We start from the raw sequence: 17,636 nt of genomic DNA, 5'->3' as shown, positions 1-17,636 counted from the left end.
CCTCGAGGAGTACACTAGAGAACTGACGTGAAGTCAAAGGCTGCGACGCAGAGCGCGGCCCGCCGCCATCGACCAGAGGCGAACAAATCGACGAATATAGACGAACGCTCTCGGTCGCTATCAATGTGAAGCGTCGGTCTGTCAATTGACAGCTGATCTATGAGTGGAGTGGTGATGAGAGACCATAATGTTTAATGTGCCGGTGCCTGTTGTGGACTATCCCTATGGCTGACAGCAACTTGAACCCGATCACCTTCACTCCACACCAATATCACCATCTCAGACCGAAAACGCGACCGAATACGGCGGATATATCTTGTACCTGATTTTGACCGCCACCATAATCAACGCGACCGCCACCAAGTCTGCCGTGAAGAACTTGGTGTGAAAAAGAATATTTTCCAAGTAGCAGTTTAATTCGACCAAACGACCGACCGACTGACTGACCAACCGGCCGGCCGGCCGACCGACCTATCTACTCACCGACAAAGCGACCGACCGACAAAATAAGCTACCGACCGACCGTCGGGCGACCAATCGACTTTCTGTGATTGTCACACAAAACAAAGTGTTGTGTTCATGAATAGTTGTAGTGTACAGTTTAGGAGAAAAAGAAAACAGACAGCCCCCGTTGATGGACAAGACGATTGTGTGAGAAGACGGAGAACTGCGCTCTCCGATACTTTTTTCTCGTGACTACCTCATTGGATTACGTGAACCGTCCCATCGGCTAGGATAATCCTAGCTGTCTAGTGCTCATTGTCCGTGCTTCCATTTTCACTGCCAGGGTTTACTGTGCAGTTGTTGCCTTCGTCCCCTGCTCTGTCAACGCCGTCGTGGCTGTCGTCTCCGTCCTCGAGAGCTCTCGCGTGTGATTTGCCTCCCCCTGCTCCAACGTCGTCGTCATCGTCAGAGCCGAGAGTTCATTCTCTCGAAAATCGCACTCATGGCCTCATTCATGGACAATTTCTACTTTCCCACAGGGACGGGTCAGTACGTACCGAACGACACGTACCAACCTCCGGTCAACGTCATGGCCGTGAACGGGGTTTCGGTGTCTGCGCCTCCGGGTGTGGTGCACAACCCCTCGCTCGAGTTGGCTGTTATCTCACCTGGAAACTCGGCCCTGGTCAGCTCAGCCGATTCGAAAGACGGCATCGAAGAGCTGTGTCCCGTGTGCGGCGACAAAGTTTCCGGGTACCACTATGGCTTGCTAACGTGTGAGTCGTGCAAAGGATTCTTCAAGAGGACGGTTCAGAACAAGAAAGTCTACCAGTGCGTGGCTGAACGGTCGTGTCACATCGATAAGTCGCAGAGGAAAAGATGTCCCTTCTGCCGCTTCCAGAAGTGCCTCAACGTCGGGATGAAACTCGAAGGTGAGTGTCGACTCCTCAGTATCTGCAACTTGCCCTCCCTCTCTCTCTCTCTGTGTATTCACGCTCCTTTTGATCAACGCCATTCCGATGGCGCGACTCCCTCAGACGCTTTGATCGCACGTACTTTTCCCTTTTCCCGTCTGTACTCATCTTCATCGCGTGTAGGATCAGTGAAGTATTATAGGTATATCATTTCGTTATAGAAGGTTTATCCGTGCAAGCCGAATTCTTCCGGGAAGTCCAGATTCCGCGCCGCCATCCAAATCTTATACAATATATCGAATGAGGAACACGGGAGCTCCGAGCAGGATCACCGTAGCTCTCAGAAATTCTTCCTCACGTGGAATGTACGTGAACTTGAGACAGAGTTTGCAAATTCTCTCGTTCGACGCCATGTTACTCCAACTCGACGGCGACTTGTATCTCGCCCGGCTAGCCAACCGACTGACTGTCTAGCTAGCTGGTTTATTGTTCAGAGGAGCCGAAATGTTTGAATTGAAGTCTTGAGGCGCTCTGGAAGCACGCCAGACGAATGGACTGGTGGTCTTCCACCACTCGCTCCTCCGACGAGCGGCTCAGCTTGTGGCCGTCCGACTGAACGTTTGCCGACATCGCGTCGTGGCTGCCGCCGCTGGAGAAACAGCCCGGACCAGAAGCAGCTGGCCAATCCTTGCCGCCTTGCGCTAGAGCTAGCTGGACTTCGAGTTCACTATGGGACACTTCAGTCCGAAAAGACGCGCGCCCCTCAAGCGTCTGATACGATTTCAGAAGGCAAACGTTTCCGTCCAGCCAGCCGTCGGAATGTTTTCGCAATGCTGTCGTGACGATTGCGCCAGAATGATTGAGCCAGCTCGCCAGCAAGCTACATGAGGCTTAGACCCCTGGCTTGACCCAATGCGATTTTCCGGCTGACAAACGAGTGCTCGGAGACGAGCGAGCGAATGTTAACGTAATAATGACAGTGTTGGAGTCGTTTGTCTGCTTTGAAACGCCAGAGAACAATACCAGCGCGCTCCAAACGTCTCAGGAACCCATCTCGAGGTTTCGCTGGAGGCTCTCGCTCATCAGTTGGCTTCACTGGAGAGCGGTAGAACAAGAGCCAGTCGTCCACGTGAAATTTAACTGCAATCTCTTCCAGACTATTCGTATGACCAAAACGAAGTGAAGAGGGATGCCGCGATGTGTACCAGGGAAGGAGCGGAAAGCACAAAGACTTTCCACGCAGCTAGAGCCAATCGAATCAAAAACAGATTCAACTACCGCCCTTTTTATTGGGATATCCGATTCGAGCGCGTTGAGCGTGTGGACACTCGCACAGCTTGCTGGCAAAGCACAACAGCCACATCGGTCGCGATTAACTGCATCTGACTAAAATCGTCCATCGCGAAAGCACTGATCCCTATTTTGATTGAGGAGATCCTCTTCTCTGAACGTTAGACTTGCTCGTCTGTTGTCGCTATCACTATGACATCCGCCACCTCGCACCCGACTCGAGTGACAAGGTTTTAGGCTCTAATGCGAGGGTAACTTGGATCTCGGGATCCCGTTGAAAGAGATGGCGGAGCGGAATGGTATTTCCCTGGCCACAGAGGGCTCATGGATGACGGGAAGAGCTTTCGACGCGAGAGCTGCCGGGTATCGGTCCCAATCAATGAAATCAAAATAGCAATCCTTTCGTAGTCCATCCGCTTGACACGATGGCGACGCAGTTGCAGCAGGCAAAGTCATCATCAACGACAAGTCGCCGCCTCACCGTCGGCGCTCTAGCGTGGCGAGTTACGACATACAACTCGGCACACAATGAAATGACAACATACCTGCGGATTCACGCACTGACATGACAGCTTAGCTCGGTAATTTCGGCACTTTCAGAAGTTCGCACGGGGCATACCGCGACATTCTCCGGATGGGTCGTAAAGGCGGGAAAAATCAGCGGGGAAGAAGAGTAGGGGGTCTATTGACGAAACTCAGTACGCTAGATTTCATTGCTGATACATCGTGATCATTTCCTCGATGCTCGGTGCGTTTCATCCGACTGCCGTAGTGAAAGGCAGTTTATTCTCCGAGCTTCCCATGTACGCCTAGGTAGTTGGCGTTACAAACGACCGCTCAGTTGCCCCGACCCCGCATTCGAGTTGCCGTCGTAGCCGCGGAGAAAGTGTACGGCATGGATTGGTTTCCTGCGGGGGAATTTCCCTCAGAAGTGGTGATCGGAAGGCCTATCGGACCTCGACCCGGCAAATTTTCGTCCGCTATCATTTGCTTTCGGCTCGCATCGCTATACTATCGTAGTTCGTCGATATCGCTCCGACGGCGAGGGCTCCTCCCGTTTAACACTCACGCCGTTGACGACTGCCCCTGAATAGCGTCTCTGGGCCGAATTTTCGGTTACTTGGCTCCTGTTTAGACCTGAGATTAGTGCTCAAGGGATACGGAGCTCGATATGTATAAGATCCGAGATAGAGGACAGACTCATTCCCGCGAAGAGAGAATTCGGGACGCTTCTCCCCTTCCTGGTGGCCAGGGCCGAATCCTCAAGAGCTGGAACGCTTCTCCATCGAGCCTCGATAGCCTTTTGACCTCCTCCACCTTCTCGGCGGTTCAATACCGAGGCCACGACGTCCACCATTCACGGTGAGAGACAATACGTCGTACCAGCGCCAAAACGCTGGAATGACGATGCCTTCTAGTCATCGTAAAATCTAAATTCTCCTCTCGGGTTTGATCGCGTGCTGAGGTTATCTCCCCACAGCCCGAGCTGTGCTTGGAGAATTTGCAAAATCGGAAGATCTCCGTAGTGGAACCTCGATCTGGAACATCAAGGAAATGTCTAGCTCGTCTTGGCGGATAGAGAGGCTGAGTAGATTTCGCTAGATACACTCGGACGGAATGGACTATCTTGTTTCGAAGAGTCTCGTCTCCACGGACGCTGTCTGGATATATGAACGTCGTCATACATCGTCGCCGCCGACGCCACGGTCGTCGCCTCCATCTCTTTCTCACAACAACGCGTCTTTATGATCTAAGTTCCCAATGGAAGGAAGAAAAACTTTCGAATAGTCGAATTCGATTGTAAATCAAACATCGAAGCAAGTCGGAGAGTCCGCGGAACAGCGGTGGCGGGGGCGACGACGGAGATAGCGTTCTTTAGAACAGATGTGATTCTGCCTAAACGTAGACTGGCTGGCTCGGCGGCAAGCGTTCAGCGTGTCTCATTTTCTTCTCTGAGAGAGGTCTCGGTGTCAAGTTTAACTCGTTTCCTCTCCTCGCTCTGCACGGCCTCATCTTGGTCAAGCAGACTGCCGTTCGGCCCGCCAGCTCGCTCGAACGACAGACGAGACATTTATCCTCAGCTTACCTAGCTTTCAAATAGGCAAGCGGGAAGACAGACCGAGTGGGCATACGGGCAGGAGATCAAGCAGTCGAGTATCGTCGACGGGGTCTTCTTCCTTGCCAGTGTCTCGCGGACTCAAAGGAATCCCTCTCTGTCTCGGAGGAGGAACATCACGCTTATAAAGGCTCGCACGACGGTCGCTCCTGCTGGAAACACATTCACGCAGCTAGGCATCCGTCTGCTGTGGAGTGCGTGCATCGAACCCTCATCAAAGCAGGCAGCTCACGTGAAACTCGAGAGGAATCATGGCTCTGAAGGAAGCTCGTCTCGAGATTCTAGATGAATTCTTGCGTCTTGCATAAATCTTTTTACCGAACCCTGTGTTGTGGCTCGGGGGGAAGATGAACCGACGACCGAGACCCCAGAGGAAGAGATAACTTCCGAAATTTCTACGGCTTCCGATGTGCACGTCCCTTGATTCGCGTGCCAGCTTGGAGCTCACCGGCTAGGACGCTTAGACAAACACCATCGTGCAAGTATAGTGAGTGAGAAGTACGGGAGATGAAGTATGATTATCGACCCGCGGACCCTGCAGGACCCTTCACGAAGCCGGGGCTTGATCAATGAGCTGCGAAGCGCCTCAAGAGGAAATGGAACATCTTTCGTCTCGTGATTTCAGATTCGGAGACAGCTCCTTGCGCTTCTCCCTCGGTACGAGGAGGAGAGGAGATCAGCTCGTGCCTTAGTTCGTTTCGATTACGGTATCGCTTCCGAATCGTGAAAAGGGAAATATTCTTGAGGAATTCTTTCGCTGATTCATCCCACTGGCTGTGGCAGCGGCACCAGCGAGCGGTGCTAGTGGCATCGTCATCGTCGTTGGCGATGTGGTGTTGCTTGGCCGTCAATTGCGCAACTGCAGAAGTGGGTCAGGGCTCCGGCGCTAGCACCACCACCAGCCGCCGTTGCCGACACAGCACCGCCATTACAACCATTACCATTCGCCCCGGCTGCTACGTAAGGACCATTCGCTGCTGAGGAGCTATACCTAGACCGACGAAGGGACGAACGAGCGGACGCTGAGACGACTGACAAAATTCAACGACGACGCTAACCTCTTCAACAAGTCTAATTCTCAACCGAAGAACAACAATTCTGGATCCGAAGCGTTCTTACTATTGACGTTCGGCGTTTCCGAAGAGCCTTTGCAACGGATTCACACGGCGGCCAGCCGAAGGCGAAATTTCGGTACTTGCGCAATTTAGAACCAGTTGTTGCCACGAGTGGTGTTACCGCAAGCTTCGGCTAATGTACATTTCATGAACGTTTACCGTGATACATGCGGTGACGTGGACGCCACGAAAGTTCATACAGCGCTTGAAAAATCAATTAGTGCGGATTTGTTTCAGATTTGACCTGAGAGAGTTATCAGCAGTTCCAAACGTCCGCTCCGTCAATTCACTCAGTCTCGACGATCATCTCGTACACATATCTTCCTGAAGCGTACAGCTTTCCGGGGAAAATTGCTTTACTCGCGTTGAAGTGAATAGCGATCGGAATCGCGTTCAATGAAGTTTCGTGAATCAATCGAATGGAAGCCCCATCAAAATTTCCGTCTGCGCATCTGTCGTGCCCGTTCAGCCGATCGGGATGGAGCGTGCGTCCAACGATCCGTCCGCTCCGGCCGTCAGTCAGTCAGTCATAAGCCAGCAGTGACGCGATGTCCCGATGAAGCGCTTTGAAAATTTGCTTTCGCAACGGCAGTGCTCTGGAATTTTTTTCCGAAACTCGAGCTGCGGCTGAAGCCTTTTCTTTCACCATTTAGCTAATCATCTTCCCACTGCGGAGGAGGAAACGGAACAAGGAGGAAATCTGCTCGATGATGTCAGCAGTGTCTGATATTCGGATTCCACTGAACAACTGCACAGTGTTCGATTGGGCCTCAGGAGGTGCGAGTCTCGTCGACTTCTTCTCATTATTCCGTTTCGAGAGAGCGAGTCAAATCAAGGGACGTAAAACGATCATTTCTAGCGTTGGGGACCGGAGCTCTGGACGAGGAGGATTCCAAATGGTCATCTGGATCGATGGGATCTCGGAGGTAGAACTCCCGTGACAAAATAAAGCAGTTGCAGCTCGAATCCGAACATTCGGTTTCGGCAGTCGAAAACTCGATCCCTCGACGGAAGTTGTCGGAATCCATAGCGGTTCTGATTTATGGATTGAGATTTGAGGATTGTTGTTGGAGTGGTAGAGGCAAAGAGTCGATTGAAGCTTGCCAGGCTGCTAGCCAGGGCGTTCGTAGGCAGCAGCCGCAGCTACGACGACAAGGACAACAGTAGTTGAGTCGCCTTATTGCAATGCCGGTCTGTGCGCGCTGTCGGGAGGCTAACCTACATCGAAAGTAGGTTAAGCTACGGCACTCACTGGGCTCACTCCGGATGTCCACGGTTACGACACATGTATGAGTTATGCTATGAAAACGTTCGGTTACCGTTTTGCTCAGGCACGACTCCTGGCAGAGGCAAGACGCCGCGCCTAGCGCATTCATGCGCCCATCCGTCCCTGTCGTACAGCCACCCAGTCTCCATTCAACCTGACTATGAGCCATCGAGCCTCGTCGGACTTATCTCCCTCAGTTACGAAGTCATCGTGGCTCCGACAACGTCTTATCTCCGGAGGGTCTGCCAAAATAATATGTGCGTCTATAGCTGGTCGTACAATGTGCCGGGTGAGGTCGATTAGAGCGAGAAGGGATGATTCCGGAGGTTTTCGAATACGAATTCGGAAAGAGAGCTTGCAAAACCTGGGAAAGAGGCGTCGGCTCTGCCGCTCCGCTCGGGGTATGGGCAAAGAAAAAATGCCCCGTCTGGTGACGATCGAGCGACGATTCCAGTCACGACTATTCCATGGGAGCTTTTTTTGCGCCGCCGAGTCATCGCGTGACGTCAGCCGCGGCCACCGAGGTTTGAAGTCCGAAGTCTCGCCGAAGAGAGAATCGGGGCAAACGCAAGCAATGCTTTATGTTAGCACCGCTACACGTACTCTGTAGGGTGCTTTGGGAGCGAGCGGGCTGTCAGTCGGCTCACTCGCCCATTCGCTGGCGAACCAAGCAGCAACTTGGCCCGTCCACTCACGCCAATGAACCACTCTTGTTGTTGTCCGTGCACCTTCGCAATCGGTGTGTGCGAGCCCTTCCTCGCTTCCCCTCCGGTGACGTCGACGAGTCGGCGCTTTCCATACCCGAGAACGAAGCTACCCAGACCTGTATGGACCACGATTTGGAAAAGAAGGCTTGGCGAATAAAATCAGGCGCACAAACACTATCCATTCGACGCAGATGGCAGGAATACACTCGGTCGTCCCCGAACACAGCAAGCGGCTCTCCCTCGAGCTCTGTCATGCGGATATTCCAACGTTCGGACCATGAACGCTGGGGGTGTTCGGCGAAAACGCTGTCAGGCTATCTTGGAATTTCCGCTCACTCAGAGGTAGAACTCTCCGGATTGATTTTCGCCGGAAGAGAATCGACCCATCGACGGTGAGCGACGAGGAGATGAAGCTCAATCCGAGCTCTGGATCGGCGACCGCAATCGCAAATCCGAATATCGATTTTCCTGTTGTCGATGATTCCGATACCAACCGCCCGCGTTGTTGTCGTCGTCGCCGTTGTCGCTCCATCCGAAGGGAACGGGGAGGAGATGTTTGTTTGGCGGCGAAGTCGACGACGTCGCTGGTTCCTGTGGCAGAATCGTAAGCCTCTTCTGTTTCTGGTTTGGTATCGTTACGTTAGCTGTTCGAGTAGTGGATGGTCCAAGCAGCCGGCTGGCTCGGCCGGTCGCCCGTCCCTTTGCCAGTCGCCCGGCCGGGCAAAGGATCGTCTAAGCAAGGAGAAACCGAACCGGCGAGCGTCCCGGCTCGTATGCGTGATGGCGGTGGTAAAGATGCTGTTGTGGCAGGCCAGTCGCTCGTGTTGGTGTCGAGTCTACGGTTGTCGAGCGCTTTCGTTGTCTGCTCAAGCGCTCACGGGCCGCTTCGGCGGTTGGGCATGCGTACTGGAGAAGTGAACTAGGAGCGATGCCATCAAGCGGGAGGCGGAGAACCAGCAGCTAGTCTACCGAGCGAGCTACGAGGTGGCTTGCCAGTGTTCTGACTGACTGACTGACTGACTGACATCTCGCTACATCGAACGTCACACATGCAATCGAGGGTCAACTACCTCACTCGGGTGGGCTCTCGAAAATGCGCCGTCGTCCATCCTCTCGACAATGGCGACTCGATCAAGATCATCGTTGCCCCGGCATATATGATGAATCATTCAGTCACTTACTTAATAAATATCGAATGCAATATTTCAAAACGGGAGCGATTCCGGTGATGCAACAGCGACCCAACGAAAGCTCTTACAAACCTGGGACAGCAAAAGCTCCCAGGTTCGAATCGAATCGCCATCGCGTGTGACGCTCCATATTTCCCTGATTCCTCGTTCGGCTTCCACATTCATGAAGCGTCCCGGTTTCACTGATTTCGAGTCGAGACTCGCCGCGACTAACGCACGAGGTTTTTCGCGCAGGACCGTCTCAATGACCAGCGGACTCCTGTTTTGGTTCCTTACTGATAGACACCTCAGCTTGGTAACTCGACTAGATGATTGACAGACTTATCATCGACCGTATGGCTACAGTTGAACTAAATCGACCAACGGACAGCAGCAGCATGGAGGGTACAGGCGTAACCCACTTACCAGCCCGCTGCAGTAAGATTATTCTTGTCGGACGTAGTACGTGTGATTGTCAAAGTAGTTGCAGTCCGCCCGTCGGTCGGGCCGCCCAGTCGCCGGTCTGCCTGTCTGCCCGCCCGCCCGAGCAAACCTTTGGAGCAACACTGTTTCGTACAGTTTCTTGACTTGCCGCGTGACCATGTTGGCGATTTGAACGGGCGACGTTATCTCCGTATCGATGCATGTATGTAAATATGAAGCGTGGCAGTAGCAGCGGCAATCGTGGCCGGCGGAGGCATCGGAGGCTAGGGCAATATTTGTGCTATTTTTCGGCCAGGCCTTGGCCGCTAGGCGGCCTAGAGAACTGGAGAGCTCTGCTGACCCACTTTCTGGCTCGGGCCCAGTGAGTGCGACGTTTGTCTGACCTGTTTCGGGAATGGGGTTTAGAATTGAGCAGCCTACCGTTAGGCTCTCGGACCCTCAGTCGGCAACGCTGTTGGACTGGTTCCGGGCCGCGTGGGCAAACCCAAGAATCGAATTCGACGAATTGAAACTTTAAGCGGAATTCGGGTCACTTGACACACTCGAACGCAAATCGAATCGAGACACCGATTCCGGGGGTTCATGCGCCTTGCGTGTGTTTCTTTCGTGTCGACGATGCTTCCGGAACGCCAAGGTAGAGCTATACGGCTCTCTCGCAGCTCTCTCTCTGTGAAGCAAAGTTCGAGTTCCGAGCTCCGTCTGGCAGTCGCCGCAAGGGGCGAGACGTCATTCGCCCCACCTTCGAGGTCCATTCCGTGTTGTCGGGCCGCTCAGTGGCCACTTGCTTGCCGGTCGGTCAAATCTTTATCCGGTCGTTGCGCAACTTGGACCCCGAGGATCTGGGCGGGCGGGTGGCAACAGAGTTCCAGCGGGAGCGACAGAGATCCAGGTTAGAGCCGTGAATTGAAGCGGGGTGCCATGCGAGCTTGAGGAGAGAACTCTAGGAGCGATTCTATCTCCTTTGTCTAATTGACGCTCGGGCTCGATCCTACTTTGGCTCGAGGCTATTTCCGTGTTTAATCCTCATAGTTGAGTTGTCGTCGGGCGAGAAGAAGACCCAGGTCGAAGCTTTTGGCGGGAAAAGAGACGGCGTGTGAGCGAGCGGATGGACGCAGCTTCGCCGACAACAGCAAACCAGATGACCTTGTCGCTGTTCTAATCACTCACTTACAAGGAGCTTACGGCCCACTCTGAGTAGATTCGAAGGTTCAAAGTTAATTGTGGCACAAATTAACCCTAGGTAATATCACACATAACGGAACTTCTCTCCCTCCTCCTCTTCCTGTTCTCAGCAGCTTTCTTCTTTGTTAATTGGCTTGCGATGACGGAGCAGAACGCTGGACGATGATCTGAGTGTTGATTTCTTATTTTTCAGCGGTCCGAGCGGATCGAATGCGCGGTGGTCGAAACAAATTCGGGCCAATGTACAAGAGGGACCGTGCGAAGAAGCTTCAGATGCTCCGGCAGAAGCAACTCGCATTGCAGTGCGGAGACTCCATGTCCCAAAGTACACTGGTCGCCATCACCGCCAATCCGTACTCCATTCCAACCGCTTCGGTAAGTGTTCTTGATTCAGGATTTATTGTTTGTTGAAAGCGATAAAGGGATCCTGCTGATGATTCGCCCTCGGTGGCAATTTCCGGGAAAAGTCTCCCGCACGATGGAGGAAATTCACCGTTCGAATCGAACCCGCTCTGCGGCTCCTCGTCGGAGCGACCCATGTGCTCCATCAGTCTCAAAAGTCCCGCTGCTGCCGTCAGAACGGAGTACTTTGGCGAGTTTCGCCTTTCCCGTAGCAAGAACTCTGTTTGCCTGTTATGTTGCTGCCGGTTGCTATTCGAGCCGATCGTAGTAAGGCATGTCATCGCGCGGCGCCAGTATACGGCGCGTTTTTGGCAACGGCTCAACTCCTACCGGTTTGTGGCTTGCCTCAGACATTGCGAGTGGAAGCGGTCCTTCGACCAGAATTGTTCGCGGGTCGCCTAAGGCACCATCCGCTCTTCAGTGGATGCGAGAAGATAGTTCGGACTGGATGTCGAGCCGGACCCACGGACGGAGGGATGGACGCACGAACGGATGGACTGGCAGGCAGTGAGGCAAAAACAGCCGCGCGTGCAAACAGCTGAACAGCCAGAAGTTTCTATCGAGACAATGTGCACCGCTTTCCCGCAGTTCGACGTCGATCTCGTTTTCTGGACGGAGTAACAACTTCCGAAAGTTTCTGACTCCTCTTAGTTATTCTGGAAAACTTGTTCGCCGGCCAACCCTCAGACGGGAATCTCCGGAGAAAGCCGCAATGCGCAAGAGAACGAGGAGCCGACCGAAAAACTCGAGATTTTTATGTACCTGATTCCGTGCTGATAACCAAAAAGAGAATTCCTCTCTTGGTTTCTCCTTTCTGAATCAGTTTTCCTGTCTTGCAGGTTTCATCGCCAGGCATGTATGACACCAACGGGGGAGTGAAACAAGAGATTCAGATCCCCCAGTTGAGTTCTTCAACGTCCTCTCCTGATTCGTCTCCATCACCTCTCCAAACGACCCTCTCGAGTCTCAGTATTACAACGGTAAGTAGACCGAAGCGTAAGTCACTTTCGTCACTTCACCTCGCTTCTCGCGAACTTCTGATCTTCTCGCAGGCGGGGCGTGCCCTGCGAGGAGAGGGAGAGACAACTCGGGATTCCGAGAAGAAAATCTATGATCGGAGGGAAATTCCGTTAGCTCAAGCCTCATGTGTCCGCTGTCTATTCCGCAGGTGACTCCTTTGAACCCACAAGGCCATTTCGAAACACCAAAAGCATCAGCTCCGAACGGCGGCAACAACAACAACAACAGTACCAACAACAACAACAATAACACCAACAACAATAATAATAACAACAACAACAACCAAGTTAATTGGGCGCCTCAACAGGCGACAGCCGCCAGCGGAAAGCAGAACATCGTCCCATTCCAGAACTTCGAGGGTGGTCTCTCGTCGTCGCAGTCTCCATTGCCGCTGGTTATCACCTCGCAGTCGCAACAATCTCCACAATCGAAGGTGCCTTCCCTCGTGCGGGAGCTACTGAGGAACATGACCGACGAGAAGGAATGGCAGTCGCTGCTGTTCCAGCTGTTGCAGTCACAAACGTACAACCAATGCGAAGTGGATCTCTTCGAGCTCATGTGCAAAGTCATCGACCAAGCACTCTTCGCGCAGGTGGACTGGGCGCGGTCTACGATATACTTCAAGGAACTCAAGGTGAGTCTTCTTTTGTTGACAGTCGCGAGCGGTGCCCGAGCTCAACCTTACAGAACTCAGATACTCACCAGCGTTTTCATTCCGAGCGTCAGTCATCTGCTCGACTTCTCGCCCCCGTTCGTACTTCTGTGATAACACCGAACCGAAAAGAAAGACTGTTACGCAAGCGAACGGCTCTAATGTATGAGACCGCTCTCATATTTTCCACTGATGGTCTTATGTATTTTAAATGATGTCTTCCACTGCGAGTCCGGAGAAAACAAGGAGGGGAGTTGCATTGTCGTCGGGAAAACATTGTATCCATTCAAAGCCGTAGCAAACGACGATAGCAGAGGCGATGCTGAATGAACAGACGGAGGAAGCCGACGTATGACGCGACCAAGCTTCGCTGGTGTTGCGTAGCCGGCGGCCCTTGCGCGGATTTGTGTCCTTGGTTCGCTTTCGATCTTCCATTATTCGCCTCACCGCCCGCCAGGTGGCGTGGAATTGCTTTCCGAAACGAGCGGGCAACCGCCGCCGCCGCACGGGTTGCCTTGACACAATTGCAGCGCCGACTGGCGGTCGGATGGAAAGACAGCTCCAAGCTGACTGCTTCACCGACTGACTGACGTCTAGCTTGGACGTCAAGCGAGCTACCACTCCGACCGACTGCTCGTTCGTCTGTCCGTCTGTTTGCCCGTGCGTCGGTACGTCAGTCCGCCCGTCAGTCGGTTGGCTCAACTGAGCTGACTGTTACTGCATTGGCCAAGCGGCGTCGACCCCATTACAACAATGAAGTCCGCTTGCCGCTGAAGGCTACGGGCAAGAAGGATCTATTGGGAAACAACAAACGTCAATCGGGCGAAGGGGATTTCAAGCTGACGGACCGAGTAGCCGCCGCCGCTGCTGCCACCGCAACTACAGCAACGACGACGGTGGCGCACACGACCGCGTAGACTAACAGTGGATCGTGCGAGATAATGATGATGGTTGCGCGCATGTGGAAGGTAGGCGGGTCAAGGATCAAGGTTAAGAAGACCAGCGAGCTTAGCAAAAAAGAATTCGGTCTGACCACAGCTACCAAAACTATTGCCGCAGCGATGGCCGGCTCCTTTGGCAGCCATTGGTAGAAGACGAACGAATGAATTCGAACAGCAGCGCGAAACCCGACGACAATCCTTTGTCTTGGATGAACGATTCGTAATTGCTCTCGTGGCCTTTCTCCCTGGCCTGCAGTCAGTCCGACAGTCATCTAGTCAGTCAGTCGGTCGCTTGGTGGCCCTCTTGCCGGCTGGCTGGCTGAGTGTCTTCCTCCCGCTACTTCCGTTGATTTCCGACTTCTATTGCTCGACGGCTCCACCAGGTCTATTCGCCTTCGTAGGGAGGAGCGATGAGAGTGCACTCGGAAGACTCGAGCGGCGAGCATGCAGAGACATGTGTAGAATCGGAATGAAGAGAGGCGGAAGGCTGGAACGGGTAGTGAACGGTAGAACATGGCAGGGGCAGAACAGACACGGGGGCCCCCTGAGATTTATTCCTACTCAAACTGGAATAGACCGACCGGTTGGAAGAGCAAGAAGAAAAAGCTTCTCGCTCCGAGTATTCATGGAAACACGACCTGGAATCGCTTTTCCAAACGTTTCCGTTCTGCCGAAATGCTCTCACCGTTCCCTTCGCCGCACTTATCATTGACTTTTCAGCTGCTCGCTCAGACCTCCACTCTCGTTCTCCAGCTTGATGACTCGACGGGCGGCCCGGACTCCTGCCGCTTATTATTCTAGCTGAGAGGAATCAGAGTCACTCCATCCAGAAACAGAGAATCCCGATTCGGTATTCATGGATCCCTCAACGAGAAAGAAGGGCGGAAATTTTCCTTGTTCGAGGATCGAACCCCACTGGCCACTGGCCAGCGAACAGACAAATCCCGGAGAAGAAAGATTCGGAACGAAATCTGAAGAAATCAAACGCGCTCGTTGTCGGGTACCTGACCGACGGTTCCTGAGGACCGTGGAATCGCGTAAACCTTGGACGATCCACTGAAGTCCACCAGTAGCACGCAGCTTGAGCTTTACGAACTCGATGCGTCCGTCATTTCCGCCACGGTGCAGGATACATAGTACGATTGACGGAAAGGTCAGGGCGGCATTCCAGGGAGAGCGCTCCGGCGGACTCGTTCTCATTCCTAGAAACAGGTCAATCATATGCGGAGTCCCGAATCAACATGAAGCATCAAGTTCCCTGCATTTTTTTTTGGGCATAGCGAGGGGACGGAGTGCTCTCTCGCCGTACGCGAGAGGATCCTTCAGAGGTCGCGACTCATACGCGTAATCATCACATTGATCTTCGGCTAGAGCTATCCGTCTCCCGACTCGGAAAGTCTGCGCAAACTCCGCAACTTGGCAGTCTAGTTTGCTCAGGTGTGGAGGTGAACGCTCTTGGAAAGACAGCCTTGAGAACGCGTCGTGATTTGCCCGCTCTGGGAGCCGTCACTGATATTTCCTCTTCGAGAGAAAAAACAGAGCTCCCCGAAATTTCCTCCGAGGTTTATCTCGAGGCTAGAGCAATTGATGTGAGCTCCCATCTTGAACAAAACGTCGCTCCGGCTAAGATTCCGACTCTGGACTCTGAAGAACGAGGAACGGGAAGTGGGGCGAATGATTCATATCCACAAGACCACCGCGTGTCGGGTAACAGTTCGCCGTTTGTAGCTTCCGAGCTGAGGCCTTGAAATCAACCCCAGCGTATCCCACAATCAGCCATTTGGTGGCTGACTGTAGTGCCCGCTCCGTCTATCCGCAGCAACGGCAATCATTTACGAAACATCGAACCGAAGATAAATCCGTCCCTCTCAAGTCTTTTTCATTAAATCATGGTTGCACATTGTTACCGTTACTCGAGCCCAGTGTCGGGTGATAGTTTTTTCCGAGATTAGACCGTTTCGTGCATGTTCATCGACGAGGGCTTCTGAGAGAACAAGGAAACCCCAAGCCAACCTCATGAGGAGCAGTCGCTCGAATTATCTCCGGGGTTCGTCATTACGAATGGGCTTACGTAATATCGCCGCTTACGAAACTCGAATGAGAGGATGATGCTCTTCCGAGGGTCCTGCCTCGTGTGGCGTCCAGAGCATCGGAAGCGCAGGACAGCCGGCGCCAGGCTCGAGATCGGGGCAATCTATACAATCGGTCATAGCGGTAAAAAGACACATTACATAGTTGCTATCCCAGGCTACTTGATTGATTGCAGCATGTGTATAACCAGCGAACATTTCAGGTTGACGATCAAATGAAGTTGCTGCAGCAATCGTGGTCAGACATGTTGATACTGGATCACATACATCAGCGGATGCACCATAATCTCCCGGACGAAGCGGGGCTTCCGAATGGACAAAAGTTCGATCTTGTGTCGCTCTGCCTACTGGGAATGCCGACTATGGCCGATCAGTTGCATGCAGTCACCCAAAAGCTTTCCGATCTCCGTTTCGACCAAGTTGATTACGCCTGTCTCAAATTCCTCATGCTGCTCAATCCTGGTGAGACCTTGTTCCTCTGTAAGGGAGTCGCATATACGAGTACCCCAAAAGGGAAGCGATTCCTGCTGTTTCTAATTGCTTTCTACTGCAGATCCATCGTCACCCGAAGTGCGTATGCTGTCGAATCCTCGACTAGTTACCGACGCCCAAGAGCAAACAAAACAGGTTCTCCTCGAATACTGCACCAGCAATTATCCCAACATCGCCGTAAGTTTCCCGCCGTATCCGCTCGTTCCCATGATCCGTAGCCATTCTCGATGGAGCTAGAAGAAGAACATCATCGACATTCACACCTCACAGATCAAGCATGCGAAGCAGCTCACGCGAACTCCTCTCGAATTTCAGGACAAGTTCAGCCAGCTGATGGCGATCCTGCCGGAGATCAAGGCAATGTCGTCGCGCGGAGAAGAGTTCCTCTACTTCAAACACGTGAACGGTAACGCGCCCACGCAAACATTGCTCATGGAAATGCTGCACACCAGACGGAGACCGTGAGCCAACACCCAAAGAAAGCTAGAAGAAAGAGAGAAGGAGAGAGTGAGAAAAGCCGAGGAAGACGACAAAATACCGCAACAGCACGCGAACGTAAAGGCCTTCATCCCTCCCTGTACATAATCGCCACTCACCAGTGAACCATCGACTGCAACGCTGCGTTCTCACTTCAAAGGAGGAGTTGTCTGTCACGCCGTGGAAAGCTGTGAACGAGACTTGGAATGGACGGCTTTGAGAACACTGCCATGTAGAGAAGTTTCGGAGGCCGCGAGGAACTGCAAAGCGAGATTGGCGTGCGGGCCGCGACCATTGAACAACACAAACACACACTTTTGGAGGAAGATTCGGTCGCGTGTCCGTTCGTGAGGGTCGGAACCGGTGCTACGCCGTGCCCCGAGACCAGTGTTCGTTGTGATACCGAAGAATAGGAACCGAGACGAGGCGAGCGTCGTGAGCATTGGACGAGAAGAAGAAGTTCTCCGGGAGGATTTCCCGGGGGGACGGAGGGAAACGGAGGAATCAGCGCGTCGTGTTCGAAAGACATCGTTCGATCAAGTGGACGGTGATTACCACGATGATGTTCGATCGAGCGATCGGTTTCGTCGTCGTTGTTCTTGAGTCCCATCCCCCGATGAAGGTGCTGTTGCGCAATCGCGCGCTTAAGCAGAGAGCTAACTCAGCGTAATATATATACTTACACGGATATTCTGGAAAACGAGGACACATGAAGACTAGAAACAGGAAAGAGCAGAGCCAGTGTTCTCTCCTGATGCTCGAGTCGAACGGATCCCTCCTCCAATCGCCCGCGAACCGAGTGAACCTGTCATCTTGAGGAGGGATTACGGAGAAGATCGCGAGTCGGGGGTGGACGCTGAGAGGAGGCGGTCAGCGCGATTGCTCGGATTCAGAGAGCTCTATTTTTATTTTTG

At 53.0% G+C, this 17,636-nt stretch overlaps 1 protein-coding gene across 1 annotated transcript; it reads left to right on the top strand.

Moving 5' to 3' along the window:
* Positions 1-1,144: 1,144 nt before the first annotated feature.
* LOC100905083 (ftz transcription factor 1) lies at positions 1,145-16,710 on the top strand. The gene is made up of 7 exons (XM_018638417.1): positions 1,145-1,376; positions 10,842-10,973; positions 11,903-12,034; positions 12,358-12,704; positions 15,957-16,215; positions 16,325-16,422; positions 16,561-16,710. Exons 1-7 carry the CDS (start codon positions 1,364-1,366, stop codon positions 16,708-16,710), a joined length of 1,131 nt encoding a protein of 376 aa, XP_018493933.1. The 5' UTR covers positions 1,145-1,363.
* Positions 16,711-17,636: the final 926 nt, after the last annotated feature.

This window comes from Galendromus occidentalis, unplaced genomic scaffold (genome assembly GCF_000255335.2).
Source record: "Galendromus occidentalis unplaced genomic scaffold, Mocc_1.1 scf7180000076951, whole genome shotgun sequence".
Taxonomy (NCBI): Eukaryota; Metazoa; Arthropoda; class Arachnida; order Mesostigmata; family Phytoseiidae; genus Galendromus; species Galendromus occidentalis.
Note: the sequence above shows the minus strand (reverse complement) of the source record. Positions and strands in the feature narration are given on the sequence as shown.